Source organism: Coregonus lavaretus (genome assembly GCF_964263955.1).
Source record: "Coregonus lavaretus genome assembly, chromosome: 4".
Lineage (NCBI taxonomy): Eukaryota > Metazoa > Chordata > Actinopteri > Salmoniformes > Salmonidae > Coregonus > Coregonus lavaretus.
The window spans coordinates 29996000-30013483 of NC_139991.1; the positions used below are offsets into that span (position 1 = coordinate 29996000).

The following is a 17484-nucleotide window of genomic DNA, read 5'->3' on the forward strand; positions in this document are numbered from 1 at the left end:
GAATGGTCTGAACCAGTATCTGTGCGTTAGAGACCTCATGAATGGTCTTGTGTTACCACCTTATTAATTAATAATAATAATAATAATAATAATATGCCATTTAGCAGACGCTTTTATCCAAAGCGACTTAGTCATGCGTGCATACATTTTTGTGTATGGGTGGTCCCGGGGATCGAACCCACTACCTTGGCGTTACAAGCGCCGTGCTCTTAATTAATAGGCAGTGTACAATGGGATACGTTGATCAGTTGATTGACAGGTGTAGGACCGTAGAACGATAAACGTTCCTCTAGTGTGGATGCTCACCGACGTTTTATAGTTATGTAGAGTGTCGTTTATCATTATAGTTATCGTTATAGTTTTTGGCTTGGTGGATGGCTCGGGTCTTAACTCTGACACAACACACCTAACGTTATCACAACAGAACTAGCTTATTAGTAGGTATAGCTAACGTTAGCAAACTTGAATGAAGTATAAGTAAAATTACACTTATACTTGTTTACTTGACTTTTATACTCTATTGTCACGAACCGGCTCAAAGTTCGTAACAAAAAGGGAGACACCGTGGAGACAAGGAATACCAAAATATATATTTATTAACTAAAATAAACTAAATATAATTAACAATGGTGTGTGTAATCAGTAATCAGTAGTGTAAGTGAGTGTTTTGCATGCATCAATGTAATAATGCAAGGTGTTGAAAGGTGCCAAAGCACAAAACTACCATGAGTGTTCTGCATGGAGAGAGTCTCCCCAATGAATGTAGCAGAGGTCCATTTATCCTGGGACACACCCGGGCCCAGGTGTTTCCCATGTAGCTGACGACCACAGTAGAGAAGTTCCTACAAAAACCACGATAATACCCAATCATTCCCAAGAAACGCATCAGTTCCTTTTTAGTAGTTGGTAGTGGAAAAGCATCAATAGCTACCACTTTAGCCCGAACAGGACGCACTTCACCCTGTCCAACCACCTTTCCAAGGTATGTAACAGTCGCATGAGCAAACTCACATTTAGCCAAATGTATCGTGAGGCGACCCGCAGCCAGACATTCGAACAAGGCTTGAATACGGGACAGATGTTCCTCCCAAGTATCTGCATATATCACTACATCGTCCAGATAAACAGCGCACCCGGCCAGACCAGAGACAACCCTGTTCATAAGTCGCTGAAAAGTGGCAGGTGCATTACGCAGGCCGAAACTCATAACCGAATACAAGTACAGACCAAAAGGTGTAATAAAAGGCAGAGATTTCACGTGCCCTACTCGTCAGTGGCACCTGCCAATAGCCCTTTAACAGGTCAAATTTGCTCACAAACTTAGCTGCGCCGACTTGATCAACGCAGTCCTCCATCCGAGGAAGAGGAAATGAATCCGGCTTAGTGACATCGTTTACCTTACGGTAGTCCGTACAAAATCTGTTTGTTCCATCCAATTTACTGACCAAGATACAGGGAGAAGCCCAACTGGAGAAAGAAGGCTCTGCTATTTTACTCTACAGCATATACCTGACCTCAGCATCCAGACAACGCAGTTTCTCTGAAGAAACTCTATAGAACCGTTGACGAATGGGGTCAGCATCTCCAATGTCAATATCATGTTCTATTAAGTTTGTACGTGTAGGTGTATCAGAAAACAAACCTGGAAATCTCCGAATCAAACCAACCATCTCTTTCTGCCCATCAACAGGTAGATGAGTAAGAAGGCTATCTAAAATCCCCAGTGTCTCTGAATTTTTCAATCTACCCTGCAGTATGCAATCGTCGGGACCAGAAACATCTTCCTCCTCCTGCACAGACCTAGCATGACCAGAACCCAGGGAAATAACAGTATCAGCCAAAAGAACAGCCTTACCGTCCTCTGTAGACTCCCACTGTTCAGTCTCAGAGAAACGTGCATAATAGGGTTTTAACAAATTTACATGGCACAGTTGGTGTGCTTTCCTCTGTTCTGGAGTTGCAACTAAATAATTTTGCTCAGTGTACTGGCGCACCACTGTATATGGACCTTGAAACTTGGCTTGAAAAGGAGAACCAACAATTGGCAGCAGAGCCAGAACCTGATCACCTGGACTAAAGTGACGAGGCTCAGCTCGGCGATCATATATGCTCTTCATCCTGTCCTGTGAAGATGATAGCTTCTCTTTAGCCATTTCACCAGCGGCATACAAGCGTCGCCGAAAATCACACACATATGATAACAGGGACTGAAGAGGCTCGGGAGACTTCCAGTCATCCTGGAGAACAGATAAAAGCCCACGCACCCTACAGTGAGGGACAAAAGTATTTGATCCCCTGCTGATTTTGTACGTTTGCCCACTGAAATGATCAGTTTATAATTTAAATGGTAGGTTTATTTGAACAGTGAGAGACAGAATAATAACAACAAAATCCAGAAAAATGCATGTAAAAAATGTTATGAATTGATTTGCATTTTAATGAGGGAAATAAGTATTTGACCCCCTCTCAATCAGAAAGATTTATGGCTCCCAGGTGTCTTTTATACAGGTAACGAGCTAAGATTAGTAGCACACTCTTAAAGGGAATGCTCCTAATCTCAGCTTGTTACCTGTATAAAAGACACCTGTCCACAGAAGCAATCAATCAATCAGATTCCAAACTCTCCACCATGGCCAAGACCAAAGAGCTCTCCAAGGATGTCAGGGACAAGATTGTAGACCTACACAAGGCTGGAATGGGGCTACAAGACCATCGCCAAGCAGCTTGGTGAGAAGGAGACAACAGTTGGTGCGATTATTCGCAAATGGAAGAAACACAAAATAACTGTCAATCTCCCTCGGCCTGGGGCTCCATGCAAGTTCTCACCTTGTGGAGTTGCAATGATCATGAGAACGGTGAGGAATCAGCCCAGAACTACACGGGAGGATCTTGTCAATGATCTCAAGGCAGCTGGGACCATAGTCACCAAGAAAACAATTGGTAACACACTACGCCGTGAAGAACTGAAATCCTGCAGTGCCCGCAAGGTCCCCTTGCTCAAGAAAGCATCATATACAGGGCCGTCTGAAGTTTGCCATTGAACATCTGAATGATTCAGAGGAGAACTGGGTGAAAGTGTTGTGGTCAGATGAGACCAAAATCGAGCTCTTTGGCATCAACTCAACTCGCTGTGTTTGGAGGAGGAGGAATGCTGCCTAGGACCCCAAGAACACCATCCCCACCGACAAACATGGAGGTGGAAACATTATGCTTTGGGGGTGTTTTTCTGCTAAGGGGACAGGACAACTTCACAGCATCAAAGGGACGATGGACGGGGCCATGTACTGTCAAATCTTGGGTGAGAACCTCCTTCCCTCAGCCAGGCCATGGGTCGTAGATGGGTATTCCAGCATGACAATGACCCAAAACACACGGCCAAGGCAACAAAGGAGGAGCTCAAGAAGAAGCACATTAAGGTCCTGGAGTGGCCTAGCCAGCCTCCAGACCTTAATCCCATAGAACATCGTTGGAGAGAGCTGAAGGTTTGAGTTGCCAAACGTCAGCATCGAAACCTTAATGACTTGGAGAAGATCTGCAAAGAGGAGTGGAACAAAATCCCTCCTGAGATGTGTGCAAACCTGGTGGCCAACTACAAGAAACATCTGACCTCTGTGATTGCCAACAAGGGTTTTGCCACCAAGTACTAAGTCATGTTTTGCAGAGGGGTCAAATACTTATTTCCCTCATTAAAATGCAAATCAATTTATAACATTTTTGACATGCGTTTTTCTGGATTTTTTTGTTGTTATTCTGTCTCTCACTGTTCAAATAAACTTACCATTAAAGTTATAGACTGATCATGTCTTTGTCAGTGGGCAAACGTACAAAATCAGCAGGGGATCAAATACTTTTTTCCCTCACTGTATGTCCAAACACAAGGTCATTTGGGCTAAAACCCGTGCTCTCCTGTGAAACCTCCCTAGCGGCTAACAGTAACCAAGGCAACCCCTCCTCCCAATCCTTATCCATCTCAGTACAATAAGCTCTCAACAAAGACTTAAGTGTTTGATGGAAACGTTCCAGTGCTCCTTGACTTTGCACATGATAGGCGCTAGACAAGTGGTGTTTAATATGGAGCTGTTGGAGAACCTGACCAAAGAGATTAGAGGTGAAATTAGATCCTTGATCACTTTGAATGACCTTAGGGATTCCAAACAGTGAGAGAAACTGAGTCAAAGCTTTTAACACAGACTTAGTCGTGATAGACCGGAGAGGATAGGCAGCAGGAAACCTAGTGGTCTGACACATCAGTCAACAAATAATTACTACCCTTTTTAGAATGAGGCAGAGGACCAACACAGTCAATAATCAGATACTCAAAAGGTTTACTGAGTACAGGAATAGGAAACAGTGGTACCGGCTTAATAGCTTGATTAGGTTTACCAGTTAATTGACAGGTGTGACAAGTTTTGATGAAATCAGAAACATCCCTCTTTAATCTTGGCCAAAATAAATGTCTTAATATGCGATTGTAGGTTATCCTCACACCCATATGTCCAGCAACGTCGTTGTGAGAAGTTGTCAACACCAACTCACGAAGCTTAACTGGTACCACAACCTGACTAATCGCCTCCCCCAGAAAACAACTACCATGAGACATCCACTTTCTCATCAGGACCTCCTCTTGGAGAAAATAACCCTGTGCGACATCTCCCAACTGTTCCACAGGCAGAATTTGGTCCCGCAACTTAGGGTCAGTCCGTTGAGCCTCGATTAAATCGGAGCGGGATACAGATAACGGGATAACAGGGAAAACAGTAACAGACTTCTTTGTGGTATTCTCGTTAGCCAGTTCCGTGACCAGGTCATCATGGATCATAGAACGCGTCACTGCACACGCAGAGAACACCTCTGGGAAATTCTGCGCACTCTCATCAGGAATCCCTACAATTGACGGCTTAGTGGAAACCACTTAAGATGGAGACACGATAGGCCACACACGCTCCCCAGCCAAGTTATTTCCAAGGATCACATCAATACCCTCAATAGGCAATGAAGGACGCACCACCACAACAACCTAACCTTTCACCAGTCCACAATCCAACATCAGTTTATGCAATGGAACTGACAGTGTTCAAACCTATTCCCCTAATTAGAACACTATTCCCCGAATCAGTCTCCGCAGGGAAGGGTAACACAGATTCCAACACAAATGATTCAGAGGCACCTGTGTCTCTTAGGATCTTTACTGGCACTAGGTTCTTACTTCCTAACATAGACACAAAACCCTCCGTAATGAAAGGTAAATAGTCTGGATCAATATGGCCTTTCACATGGCCCTGGACATGAGACAATGTGTCAGGAGTGAACTGATGTGGAACAGGCGCAGCTAACGCCATAGGCTTCGATTTAACATAAGCACCTGTACTGAATTTACCCCTAGACCTAAGAACAGGACATTCATTTTTCCAATGACCTAATTCTTGACAGTAGTGACACTCTTGACCAAATTCGGGCTCAACCCTAGTTGAGCTCAACCGAAGTATCTTGGCGAGCGAGGCCGAAATCTCTGCGAACGGCCCCACTCACTCCGAATACGGGGTTCTGCAAAAACATTTTTGTGAGTCAACACATATTCATCTGCCAAAACCGCAGCTTCAGCGACAGTCTTTATTTTCAGTTCATTAATGTACATCGCTATACGATCAGGGATTGTGTCCTTAAATTGCTCTAACATAAATCAGATCGCACAGCCCTTGGAAAGTCATAACTGCAGAGGCGGAACACCAGCGATTAAACTGTGAAGATAATATTCGCGCAAACTCAACATGAGTCTGCTGATCATCCCTTTTTAAAGCTCTAAATCGTTGGCGGTAAGCCTCAGGGACCAATTCGTAACTCTGTAACACAGCCGTTTTAACCTTATCATAACTTACACTCTCGGCTACACTAAGAGTTGAATATGCTTCTTGCGCTTTACCAGTCAGCACACACTGCAACATCAAAGTGCGGTCAGAATCAGGCCAACTCCTAGCGTCAGCAACACGCTCAAACAACAAAAATAATGTCTCAGGGTCCTTTTCATTAAACTGAGGCAACGACCGTAAGTTCCCAACAATATCAAATGTGTCTGGGTTACGACCAAAAGAGGAACGACCCCTAGGTAACTCTGGATCACCTTCCCAGAGCAAACTCTCCCCTGAGAGCTTTCCTTCCCTAACCAACTCTAGTCGCTCTTGTTGCAGCTTGATTTTAGCACGCTCCATATCCTGTTTAAATTCCAATTCCTTTTCATATTTTACACGATCATGCTCCATTTTAGCTTGTTCATGCTCCATTTTAGCTTGTTCATGCTCCATTTTAGCTTGTTCATGCTCCATTTTAGCTTGTTCGTGCTCAATTTTAGCTTTTTGTCCATTTTGTTCATGCTCTAGCTGTAACAGAAGCAGTTCTTTCTGCTGTTCAAAAAGAAGACTACTATGACTAACCGATGGAGCGGCCACTGTAACATATCGGGGAGACGACGAGTCCTCAGCAGAGGCTGCCCCAGTGGTAACTTCAAGAATACCACTCTCCATCAAATTGGCCTTCAATATTAACCTAATATAATTTTTTTGACGTTTCTCATGTAGCTCAGTTGGTAGAGCATGGCGTTTGCAATGCCAGGGTTGTGGGTTCGATTCCCACAGGGGGCCAGTATGGAAAAAAAAAAATGTATGCACTCACTAACTGTAAGTCGCTCTGGATAAGAGCGTCTGCTAAATGACTAAAATGTAAATGTAAAATGAGAGAGTCTCACCAATGAATGTAGCAGAGGTCCATTTATCCTGGGACACACCCGGGCCCAGGTGTTTCCCATGTAGCTGACGACCCTCCCAACCCCGTCACCGGCATCCTAATAAGGAAACAAGAGCAAAGAGAGAGAATACGGCAGACAGAGTGGGAGGGTCGTCACACTATACATTGACTCTTTCAAATCATTTACTCTGGCAAGTTTGCCACGGCGCTCTGCAACAGGGAAGTAACGCGAAAGTCTAATTCATCACTTCAGTTGTTTGGCTGTGCCCATAGCAACGTTCGAAAATGTGGTGGCTAGGTTAGACGGTTTTGATTGAGCTGTTTTTTTCTCTCTTCCGTTTCTTACCACGCAACTACCGCACATTTGAGCTACCATACAGCGAGTTTGTACTTTTGTTTTGAAGCCAGAGGATGAGTCAGTTGTATTTCACTTTTAGTTTAAAGGATGATAGTTAATTTTTTTATTAAAAGTAGGGTTACTCATGATGGGTGTACTGTTGCATCATGCGTTGGATGCGTTTTGCTTACTTTGACTGTCACCCTGATAATGACTACTAGGTAGCTATACTTCCCACGCCATTGCTGGACAGTAGTGCTTAGCAAGCGGGAGCGATAGCTAGGCACTGTGTCCCGGTGTTGTTGCCATTCATGCTCTCCCAATTGAAAATACTGTTTGTATCAAGGTGACATCAATATGGCTACATGACCCGACCGTGCAGGATGCACCTCTGTTGTCAGCAGGCACGTCGAAACAACAGCCGTGCAGTGGGTCCCGGCTTATCGACTCGTCGTGTAGCCCAATCAGCCACGCAAACTGGTCTTGAGTGGCAACAAATCTGCCCAATTAGCTGATTCGCTTTCCATTCGCTTACTCCTTTCGACACCCACTCGTCCATACTCCGATCGCCATATTGAGCTGCAGCTACCTGAAAGAGACTCGACATTCAGGGATGCCCGCTGGCCCGGCAACATCTGCCGAGCTCACTGGGCCAGTTAATCAAGCTTTCATATCGACCGCTTGGCCCAGTACATTTTCAAACTCCAAACAGAAAAATATATATACTTGTATTTATTTAATCCTTCACAATCTTCCCGACGTCGGACGCTTCACACGTGTTATCAACAAGCATTCTGTTTCCAAGCGGAGGCAAGAATGTCAAAGCCTTCCCTCTATCTCGAGTGAGCCCCGCCTCAGTAGGCTATGACCTGGATACTCGCACCAGACCCGTCTCAGCGGAGGCGGGAAGCCCACCTGCTTTTCAGTATTTTTTTCATATCAGACAAAGCGATGTCATTATTAATAAAGATTTACGTAAGTCTACACTATGGAGCTGCTCGCTTGTCAAAACATGAACATTATTTAGCCTACACAAGTCACTTGTTGGTTAAATACAAATTTAAGATTGTAATCATGCTATTCTGTAGTCTATAATTGTATATAGCCTATAATTGTTTAAAAACCTGACTAATTCCCGAAGCTGTTCATGAGCTAGGCATATGTCGTTTATTTATCAGCTGAATATCAACTGTCCGTGGCAAGAGCTCACAACTCCTCACACAGCTGATTGCTGCATTGAGCAACATTCCTAAATGCAATTTCGGGAAAATACAAACGTTTTGATTTCAATTATTGAAAAGAGCGAGATCCCAGCTTTTTAGTGCTGTATGATTTATTTCTCAACTCCAATGTGTCGCGTAATTGGCCGCGTTTTACATTGAGTGTCTGGCATGACAGTAAAAAGAAAAGTAACCGCAGGAAGCGCGTCTGCCATTAGAATGCATAAACGGTAGGCCTATATTCACTGTAAAATTCACACAATTACACTGTATTTATAAACACTATGCCAAATCACATGATTTTATTAGTGCCAGTGGGAGTTTTTTGAGGACATTAAACAAGCAAGAAGATCGTATTTAGTGTGTGATCTAGCTAATGATTAGCGCATTGGGGTAAAGAATGCAGAGGAGCAGCCCCATGCTTCAGCCATGTAGCCAAGATGCTGCGTCATCCAGGTGATAATGCTTATTCCTAAAATAATATGGACCATGTACAGGCCCTAAAGATATTACTTTTCAATATGTTATTGGTCTCATTTCTGGAGAGGAATATTACATTTTAAATTGCTTATATAGTCTATATGTCATCATTGAGAGGGGGAATGGTTTGGCTATAATATAAGGTAGGCCTACTTGCTCAGACTGAAAATGAAACATGAAATCACTCATGATTAGAAATTCTGTGTGCATAACTTTCCTGGGGGAGCGGGGGCTGCATTATTCGTGGGGGACAACATGTTTACTGTTGCCTTGTTTTGTCTTCAGTTTGTGTGTTGATAAGGGGTTTGGTTAACATACTGTTAGCAGACTGTACAAAGAGGTAATTGTTGTTTTAGAGTAGAATCACCTAAACCATAAGAGAGTTCAGACGCAATTTAGTCTCCTTCACAAGCTAAAGAAAAGTTGTATGAAGTTAACAGAATGCAAACGAGGCACTCCTTTCTACTGGCAAATTAGTGATTACCGGTATTAATATGGGGCTTTATTGTAATGAGCACTTGATATGCGCAAATAAAGATAATGTTAAGCTGATGGATGGAAGGACCAGGAAGCCTACAGTACTGTATGACTGTGATTCAGCACTATGTAAGGGATCATCAACGAGGGGCTATGCGTTCTATGGAAAAGTATGCACGCCGTGGAAGGCGTGTGCCACTATGCATAGGGTAGTAGCACTAACCTTACAAGAAGTTGCATTATGTCCCATAGAGTGCCAAGTTGATTATCCCTTACACAGTGCTGAATCACAGTCATACAGTAGGCTTCATGTACCTTTTATTCATCATCTTAACATTATCCTGATTATCCCACTTACCATGGCTATAATTTAACACATTTGCCGCTAGAAATATATTAATTTGCCGCTAGAAATGTGATAACATCCACTGAAGTAGCTAGCAAATTTACTAGCTAGATAGCTACATTAGTTGCCTTGGTAAGCAAACAAACATACTTGCTAGCTTAGGGTGCGTTCGTAAATTCAATCTGGAGTGCACTCAGAGTACCCTCTGGGCGTTGGTAAATTCAGAGCATTGTCAGATTGTCTGTTTGTAAATTCAGAGCGTTTCGCTCTCGGAGCGTTCAGAGCGCACACTGGACGCTCTGGCCAAGGAGTAGGCTTGATCCGAGCATTCTGGCCTCACAACGGCACCCAAGCTAACTGGCTAACGTTGGCTAGCTTGCTAGCTACTTCCAGGCACAAATGAGAGAACACCTCACATTTTACTCGCCCTAGCAGAGCTGGTTAGGCTGTTTTTATGTTATCCAGAGCGTTGGTGACTGTAACTGCTGCTGGCAAAATATTTAATTATGCTTTTTTGCCAACATTTACTGACACCAGCCATATTCAACGGGTGTTGAGCGTTCGTAAATTCGTCAGTTATTCTGCACTCTGGCACACTCAGACGAGAGTGCTCTGAAATCGGAGTAGATAGCCAGAGTGAATTTACGATCGCACCCTTAGCTAACCAAACCATCAGTCCTCCTACTAGCTTGTTATAATAAAAATTTAATTATAAACTGGGTGGTTCGAGCCCTGAATGCTGATTGGCTGAAAGCCATGGTATATATATTGGCTGAAAGCCGTGGTATAGGAGATCCTATACCACGGATATGACAGAACATGTATTTTTACTGCTCTAATTACGTTGGTAGCCAGTTCATTTAAGTGATAATGCCAGAGAAGCCGGTGTTTGGAGGATATATTGGTACAGGTGTTGTTAGGCCCGAGACTAAGTCGAGGGTTTGGCAAACTGCCAATAATATATCCTCCGAACACTGGCTTCAAGGGCATTATCACTTTTATACAACGGCTTACCAACATATTCAAATAATGATTTACATATTTTCAGTAACTTTATTTTGATTAATTTATTCATACTATTTAATTATTCCACAAGATATAGTCCCAACTCAAATCTAGGGTCGCTACCCAAGCCGGCTGGTCATTCTATCGGTTCGGTTGCCAGTTGTTCAGTCTTTTTGTTCTGTATCTATGGACATGACCCAGTCGTTCGTTCTAAATGTTCCATTGCCATACTGGCTGGCAACATTCTTATCCCTTGCTTGCTAGCTAGCCATCTACAGCTAACTTAAGTCACATCAAACAGTGTAGCCAGAATAACAGCAAAGTAGCTGCATTTGCGTTAGTTTAAGCTTTTTTCTAGTGACATTTATTTGAAAACATCCATAACAATGAGCTAATGATGCGCAATTTCACCTGGCGTAGAAAATGTGTTCTCTCGTCAGGACACTTGTTCAGAGGAGCTAGCCAACAACACAGCTAACACAATCACTTCAAACTGAAGCTGAAAAGGCCGCAAACTAGCTTCACTTCGTTTCGTTTAACCTGTTTTCTATTCATAGTTCTTTGTATATAGCCATAAAAATGATGCTGATTCATGATTTCGACTGGCTGTGAGAAGCTGCCTGCCTGTGTGTCATCCCGACTCCCGACACGTTCATTACTATGGGACAGCTGGAGATCGAATTTGAATATTGAAACAATGTTGCAAATGTCGGAGAGACAGACATCAAGGTTTATACAAATCTCCGCTGTTGAAAACTAAATGTTAGTCTAAAAGAAAATGAGATAATGTCTAGATGTTTTTATAGTGGAGATCAAGTTTATAAATTGCTTGGCTGGGCTGATGAGACAGTGGATTGCGCAGTCAGATGGAGCAGAGTAAATAGGCATTTTAATGTCATAGATTTAGCCGGTGGTAACTTGTGGAATAGACACCGGCTGAAATGCGGTTTTAACCAATCATTTGCGTTGGTAACCAGTTTATAATAGTAATAAGGCACCTCTGGGGTTTGTGGTATATGGCCAATATACCATGGCTAAGGCCATAAGAACAATATACCACACCTCCTCTGGCCTTTTAAATAACCAGTCAGAGGCAGTGTTGAGCTGTAATAGAAACTGACAGCTACAGTACACGTGCATAACCTCATGGCCTGAGCTCTCTCCTGACCTAAGAAAGTCAAGAGTATTTGACATCCTATATGGATTTGTATCTAAATATTTGGAAACGGACTGTATCTAAAAACATCAGAAGTAATTCTCAGAAGTATCGGCTAATCCTAAACTGCATACCTGTGCTCTGTCCTGACCTAGAAGGTAACTCTGGTCTATGCTTAAGCAGATTGATTTTATCCCTTTACATATGTATTTGTATCTAAAAACATTTTTCTCAAAAGGGGTTGGCTTATCCTAAACTGCATTACGTAACACATACAGTACATTAGGTAGGAGATTACCTGTATCCTTGTACTCTGATTCAGACAGGTGTTCTGTTTGGCCAGGCTTTAGAACAGGTCAACCTCTCATGTCACATCTTTTATAAGGTAGGGCATGGGGTCAGGCTTAAGGTCATGCACTCTATGACCTCTGACCTTTGTGACAGGTCTGGTCACCCAGAGTTTTAGAGCAGGATTAGGATCTTAAGGGCTAAGAGGAGCAGGCAAGGTCCTCCGGGTGAGACACACACCTACACCCACCCTCCCACCCTCCCGCAGGGTGTCACAAATTCTGTCAGTTCATCCCAGAGCCTGGTGGCATGATCAGGGACCTCTCCTCTCCCCCTCTGCCAGACTAAACCACCCTGCTCCACCCAACACTTTTCTCTGTACAAACCACTTTACAGAAGCAGGTAGCCAGATATTACTGTGCTATTATTCTGTTCTTTAGGCCTGATGGAGTTTGCATAGCTCAAGCTGAACCAGCTGTTTTCTTCCAGTGATCTGCTGTGGCTTTAGTAAGAGGGAGACAGGTCTAATACTATAGTGACCACACTCAGTATTTAGCACAGCCACTGTTTACAGGCAGTACACACCCACACACACACAGCAGAGCTTTACTGAGAGGAGAAAGGGCACACTGGGGTCAAACTGTTTTCCTACAGTACTGCTTTCCCACTCTCACTCACTGACTGCATAGGTTGGCATTTTTGGCCTTTTAAAGGGGCTATCAGCAGTTGCTACATCCATTTTTGGACTTATAAATTAATGATTCTTGAAGAATATAACCTGTAAATGCCTCATGAGCTTAGTTTAACTGACGTACCCAATCAGAACTCAAATTATAAGATTGTTTTACTCCAGTGTTTGTAAACAAAGCAAACATAAACAAGCTCTGTATAGCCTCAAAACATGGTTAAAACTATCATTTTGGTCAGTCCTTGCATTCATAGCTCTGAATTTGAGAGTGATTACTTTTCTCCAGCCCCATCCCTCAGCAATTTACCAAAACAGTGGCGGGGATTACACTGTTGTTTCAACTGCTGTTTGGTCCTTTTAAGTTGATCATGTGTATGTGATACAGTATGCTAATTTCTATCACGCTTTGTGTAATGATCACATGCATACACAGACTGACGGACACCCTTGTGTGCGCACACTTATTTTATCTGCACAATTCTGTAAAAATAGCCTAATGGACATTTTTGGGGCTGCTGTGTTGAATTGAGTAAGTGACAATACTCTCATCATGTCATAGGGTGTGTCAGTGAACCCTGTGTGTACAGTTCTGTTCTGATGTTGTTCAGTTAGCAGAGATGTGCTGTGTTGTCAGTGACACGGCTCTTTGATCCTAGAGTCACCCAGTGTTTCTCTTCTGCTCGGATGGTTGCTCGAACAATAGCTGTCAGACTGGGACAGATTGGGGCTCTGACTAGATGTGGCACTTCCTGCCTTCAACACTCTAACTTTCTCACACTGTGTCTGGTCGGGCTCAACCTGCATGTACGCTCTCTCTTTCACTCACTCACACACTCACTTACTCACATTCTCTCACTCACTCACTCACTTTCATATACTAAAGGCTAGCATTCAAACTCATGTAGGCCATGCTGTTTTAGAATGTAACCACCAGCTACTAAGCCCTCATAGCATAGCAGGTGTGTCAGTAGTGTAGTGAAGCCAGTGTATCATGAATAGCTGAATCTGCAGTCATCACTGGGACCATTATGGACCTGCTCCTCCACAACAGACCCGGTTCTGTACTGTGGTCGTAGCCGGAGGAAACCACAGCCGGCTAAATAGACCTCATTTACAACTAGCTGCCTGCTGGAGAAGGAGCATACAGTATTTACTCCCCTACATGCTGATTACAACATGCTGAGTGTGCTTTGAGAAACGGCTGCTCTGTGTACAAGGGCAGCAGTGGAGGGAAGTGAAAGGCAGGGCTTTGAAAGAGCTGTTGATAATCACACAGACAGATGCATGGTTGTTCATGGTTTTTATTGAAGTACTGTACATGCAGCATAACCAACAAGTAACTCGTTCTTGACCAATTTGCAGGTTTATCCGTAAATTACTATTTAGTTATTATCGACCGAGAGTCATCTGTTCTTTTGACAAATTATTTGTCGACATTTTTAAACATGTATTTTTCGATATATAGACACATCCTATGTGTTTTAATCAAGTCAACTATATGCACTGAGCTTGTCTGATGCTTTACGCTCACTGTTTGATTAAATAATGAATACACAAATGACTAGAGGGAGTCTGACCGCAATTAATTTGATTGTGCTCGGATTTGCTGCGCTGGGTAAAAAAAAAATGACAACGTGTGACTATCACCCGTTGTCTCTCTCTCCTCCATGCTGCTGCGACCACTACATAACTTCAACAGTGTTTATCGCTCTGTCCGTGTTGCTGAAGCTGCAACATAATTCCAGCCATTTCTGACTGAAAAGTTATGTTACCGAAATCTCATTTGTTTAGGAAAAACATTCCCTATTCCCTCAATCCTTGCTCTATTTACGTGACACATGTATGCATCGCATCCACGTGACAAGTAGGGTTTGACCTATACAATATCATAATCACATCAATAAATTGGTTATAACAAACTCCGAACATGTTTACTCTATGCTCAGGAGGTAAAGGGGAAGTCGGATGTGTGGAATACATTTGACTAGTTGTGAAAAATACTAGAGATCAAGAAAAATAAGTGTAAGGAGCAAGCGCTGCGTGCATATTATGTGTGCCAAACAGGTGCTGTTAGAATACAATATACTTTTTCTGACCGTTTAGAACATTCTGAACAACACAAAATAAATTATAAGCGTACCAGAGTCTGTTGTAATGTTTTTTTGTAAAGCCTTTATTACAGCAAAGACTAAAAACAGTCGCATTAATTCGTGAATGCAATTTCTATTTCAGAAATGTATTTATTGTTTACACTAATTATTCAAAGGTCGCTTTATTTTATTTTAAAACGAAAATGCTTGATTGCATTTCAAATCATGAATGACTCCTATTGTGAAATTGTTTATCCGACATGTTGTGGTTGCTGAGGCTTGGTGCTCACGGAATCAGTAGGCTATTAAACAAACACTCAAACAGAAGCAGGATCTGTCTTATTTCTGGAGATATATATGGATGATTTATAAAGCCAGGCACATTTAACAGTTAGGCTATTGATTATAGACCAGTGTTTCCGCTGCACTCATTTTGCAGTGTTGCTGCGCCACGGCAAAATCATTTCCGCCACGCAACAAAAAATATATGGAACATAAAATGTTTATATTTCTGCTGAGGCGCATTTTGAAGATTCTAGACCATTCCACATGTACATTTCCTCTGCAAACAAAACGAGTAATTAATAGAAAAATCTAACAACCCCATAGTAGAATAGTTATCTATTTACCTAGTCGGCTTGTTGTTGTGTTCTATGCTAGATAAATGTTCCTCTCGTGGCGCATTCATGTTATATGTGCCATAGGGAGGGAAACATGCATTCTGACAAGCAGTCAATGCACAAAAATTCTGCAATCGCGAAAACAGCATTTTTAATGGATTTTGTTAAAAAGAGGGGAATCCCAGCTTTCCATTCCTACTTTATTTATTGCTCAACTCCTAAATATGCACGAACTGCGCCATTTTAAACCGGGTTTTTTAGCAGAAACATGGTTAAGCACGTTACCGCTATGCAATTCGCAGTGAGTGCATAGGGGAGAGTGGGGCTAAATGTAACACCGGTCATTTGTAAGGTGACTTGGGGTACAACGCCTTGGTACCTCAAAATCATTTATTTGGAATGACTTAAATTGTGATGAGACAGATTCACAAAAAAAACAGATACAAAAAATTAAATAAAAATGTATGCACGCATGACTGTAAGTCGCGTCTGCTAAATGGCATATTATATTATATGTTATTATTATATTATATATATATTATATATTTTTTTGTTTTTTTTGTTGAGCAAGAGTAGTGAAAACCAGGGAAAGTGTTGGGGGAAAAATTGTGACATGAAGTGGTTTCTGTGAGAAGTACAGGCAGGGGGCTTTTTACCCCGCGAGTTACCCTAAGGTACCCTAACAGGTAGGCCTACATTATATTCAGTGTTTATGCAAGTTTTTTGGGATATCAAATGAATCAATTTGATAATAACTAGTTAAAATATCACATTTGAGATCTGGCTAATGATTAGCCCAATAGGGTACATGCAGATAGGCAACCCCATGCTTCAGCCTATTTATTTTCTCTTTGCTGCATCAGTTGGGTTAAAGGTGATAATGTTTATTGCTAATAGCATACCTGAAAATATGGACCATGCATAGGCTATATACTGTACATGGCCCAATATGTTAAAATAATTTTAACAAATAATTTTACCAATGTGTTATTTGGTTAATTTCTGGAGGTGGAAATTCTATTTTAGATGGTGTCGGCATACTTATTTTAATTCATTTTGGAGTAGAATGTCCTTTTAAAAAGTGACCAGAACTGAGCTCCTCAGTCCTTCTACATAAAAATTATAGGAGGGAACCCCCTCTGCGACCTTTTCCCCCCACTCATTTTCCCCCCACTGCTACAAATCTTTCCAGAGGAAACACTGTTATAGACCTAATTAAGTTGCCGTTTCCTCTCTCCTCACTTTTCTTAGACAATTAAGGCAAGTGCTGTTTCCTATTCTCCTAACTCTGCTGCTGCCTCCGCCGCATTGTTCTCAACACCAATATGCTGGTTAACTTTGCTATTATGCAGATAGCAACATGGTCTAGGAAAAAGCGCCAATTCAACAGCGCACTGTTTCAGAACCGCGGACAGCGACCACTATCCAATGTGGGAGAAAGCCCCATTGTTATAAAATAACATCATTTTTATTAGTGTTTCTAATACAATTTCAGTAGCACGTCTTAGTGATGGACTGCCATCCCCACGGCCTCCACAATGGATCAGTCCACTCAGACAGGTGCGAATCAGACAGGTGTCTTCTACACCATGAAATTAAGATTGTTTGTTGTTGCCGCTGCTCGATTAATGAAATCTCGGTCGACCATCAGCCTATCGACCAAACAATCGACCAGTCGTCAAAATGGGGTCCGCTCTAATCAAGTATTTATCTTGTTATGGTCAGAACACACCTGACTAGTACTGCCATCAGAGACACCCTGTTGCCTAGAGCTGTAACCAAAGGCTATGGGGAGCCCTCACAACACTTCCAATGACCTCACCCTTACTTCCTTGTTGTGTACTGTAGACCTACTGTAGATGTTGTCCAGTAACAGTGCATCTGTCTGTCCATGTCTCTACAGATCAGTCAGAAGAAGCTGAAGAAGTATGAGAAGGAGTACCACACCATGAGAGAACAGCAGGAGCAGCAGGAGGCTCCCATTGAGAGATACGAGGTACTATACATGTTTACATTCGAGTCATTTAGCAGACGCACTT

At 42.4% G+C, this 17484-nt stretch overlaps 1 protein-coding gene across 1 annotated transcript in view; it reads left to right on the plus strand.

The window, feature by feature from the left end:
* rabgap1 (RAB GTPase activating protein 1) overlaps positions 1–17484 on the plus strand; it is a 139608-nt gene that overhangs the window by 109928 nt on the left and 12196 nt on the right. Inside the window, exon 20 of the mRNA XM_084160370.1 lies at positions 17349–17441. Coding sequence (XP_084016496.1) covers positions 17349–17441 — 93 coding nt within the window. The remainder of the gene's footprint in view (positions 1–17348; positions 17442–17484) is intronic.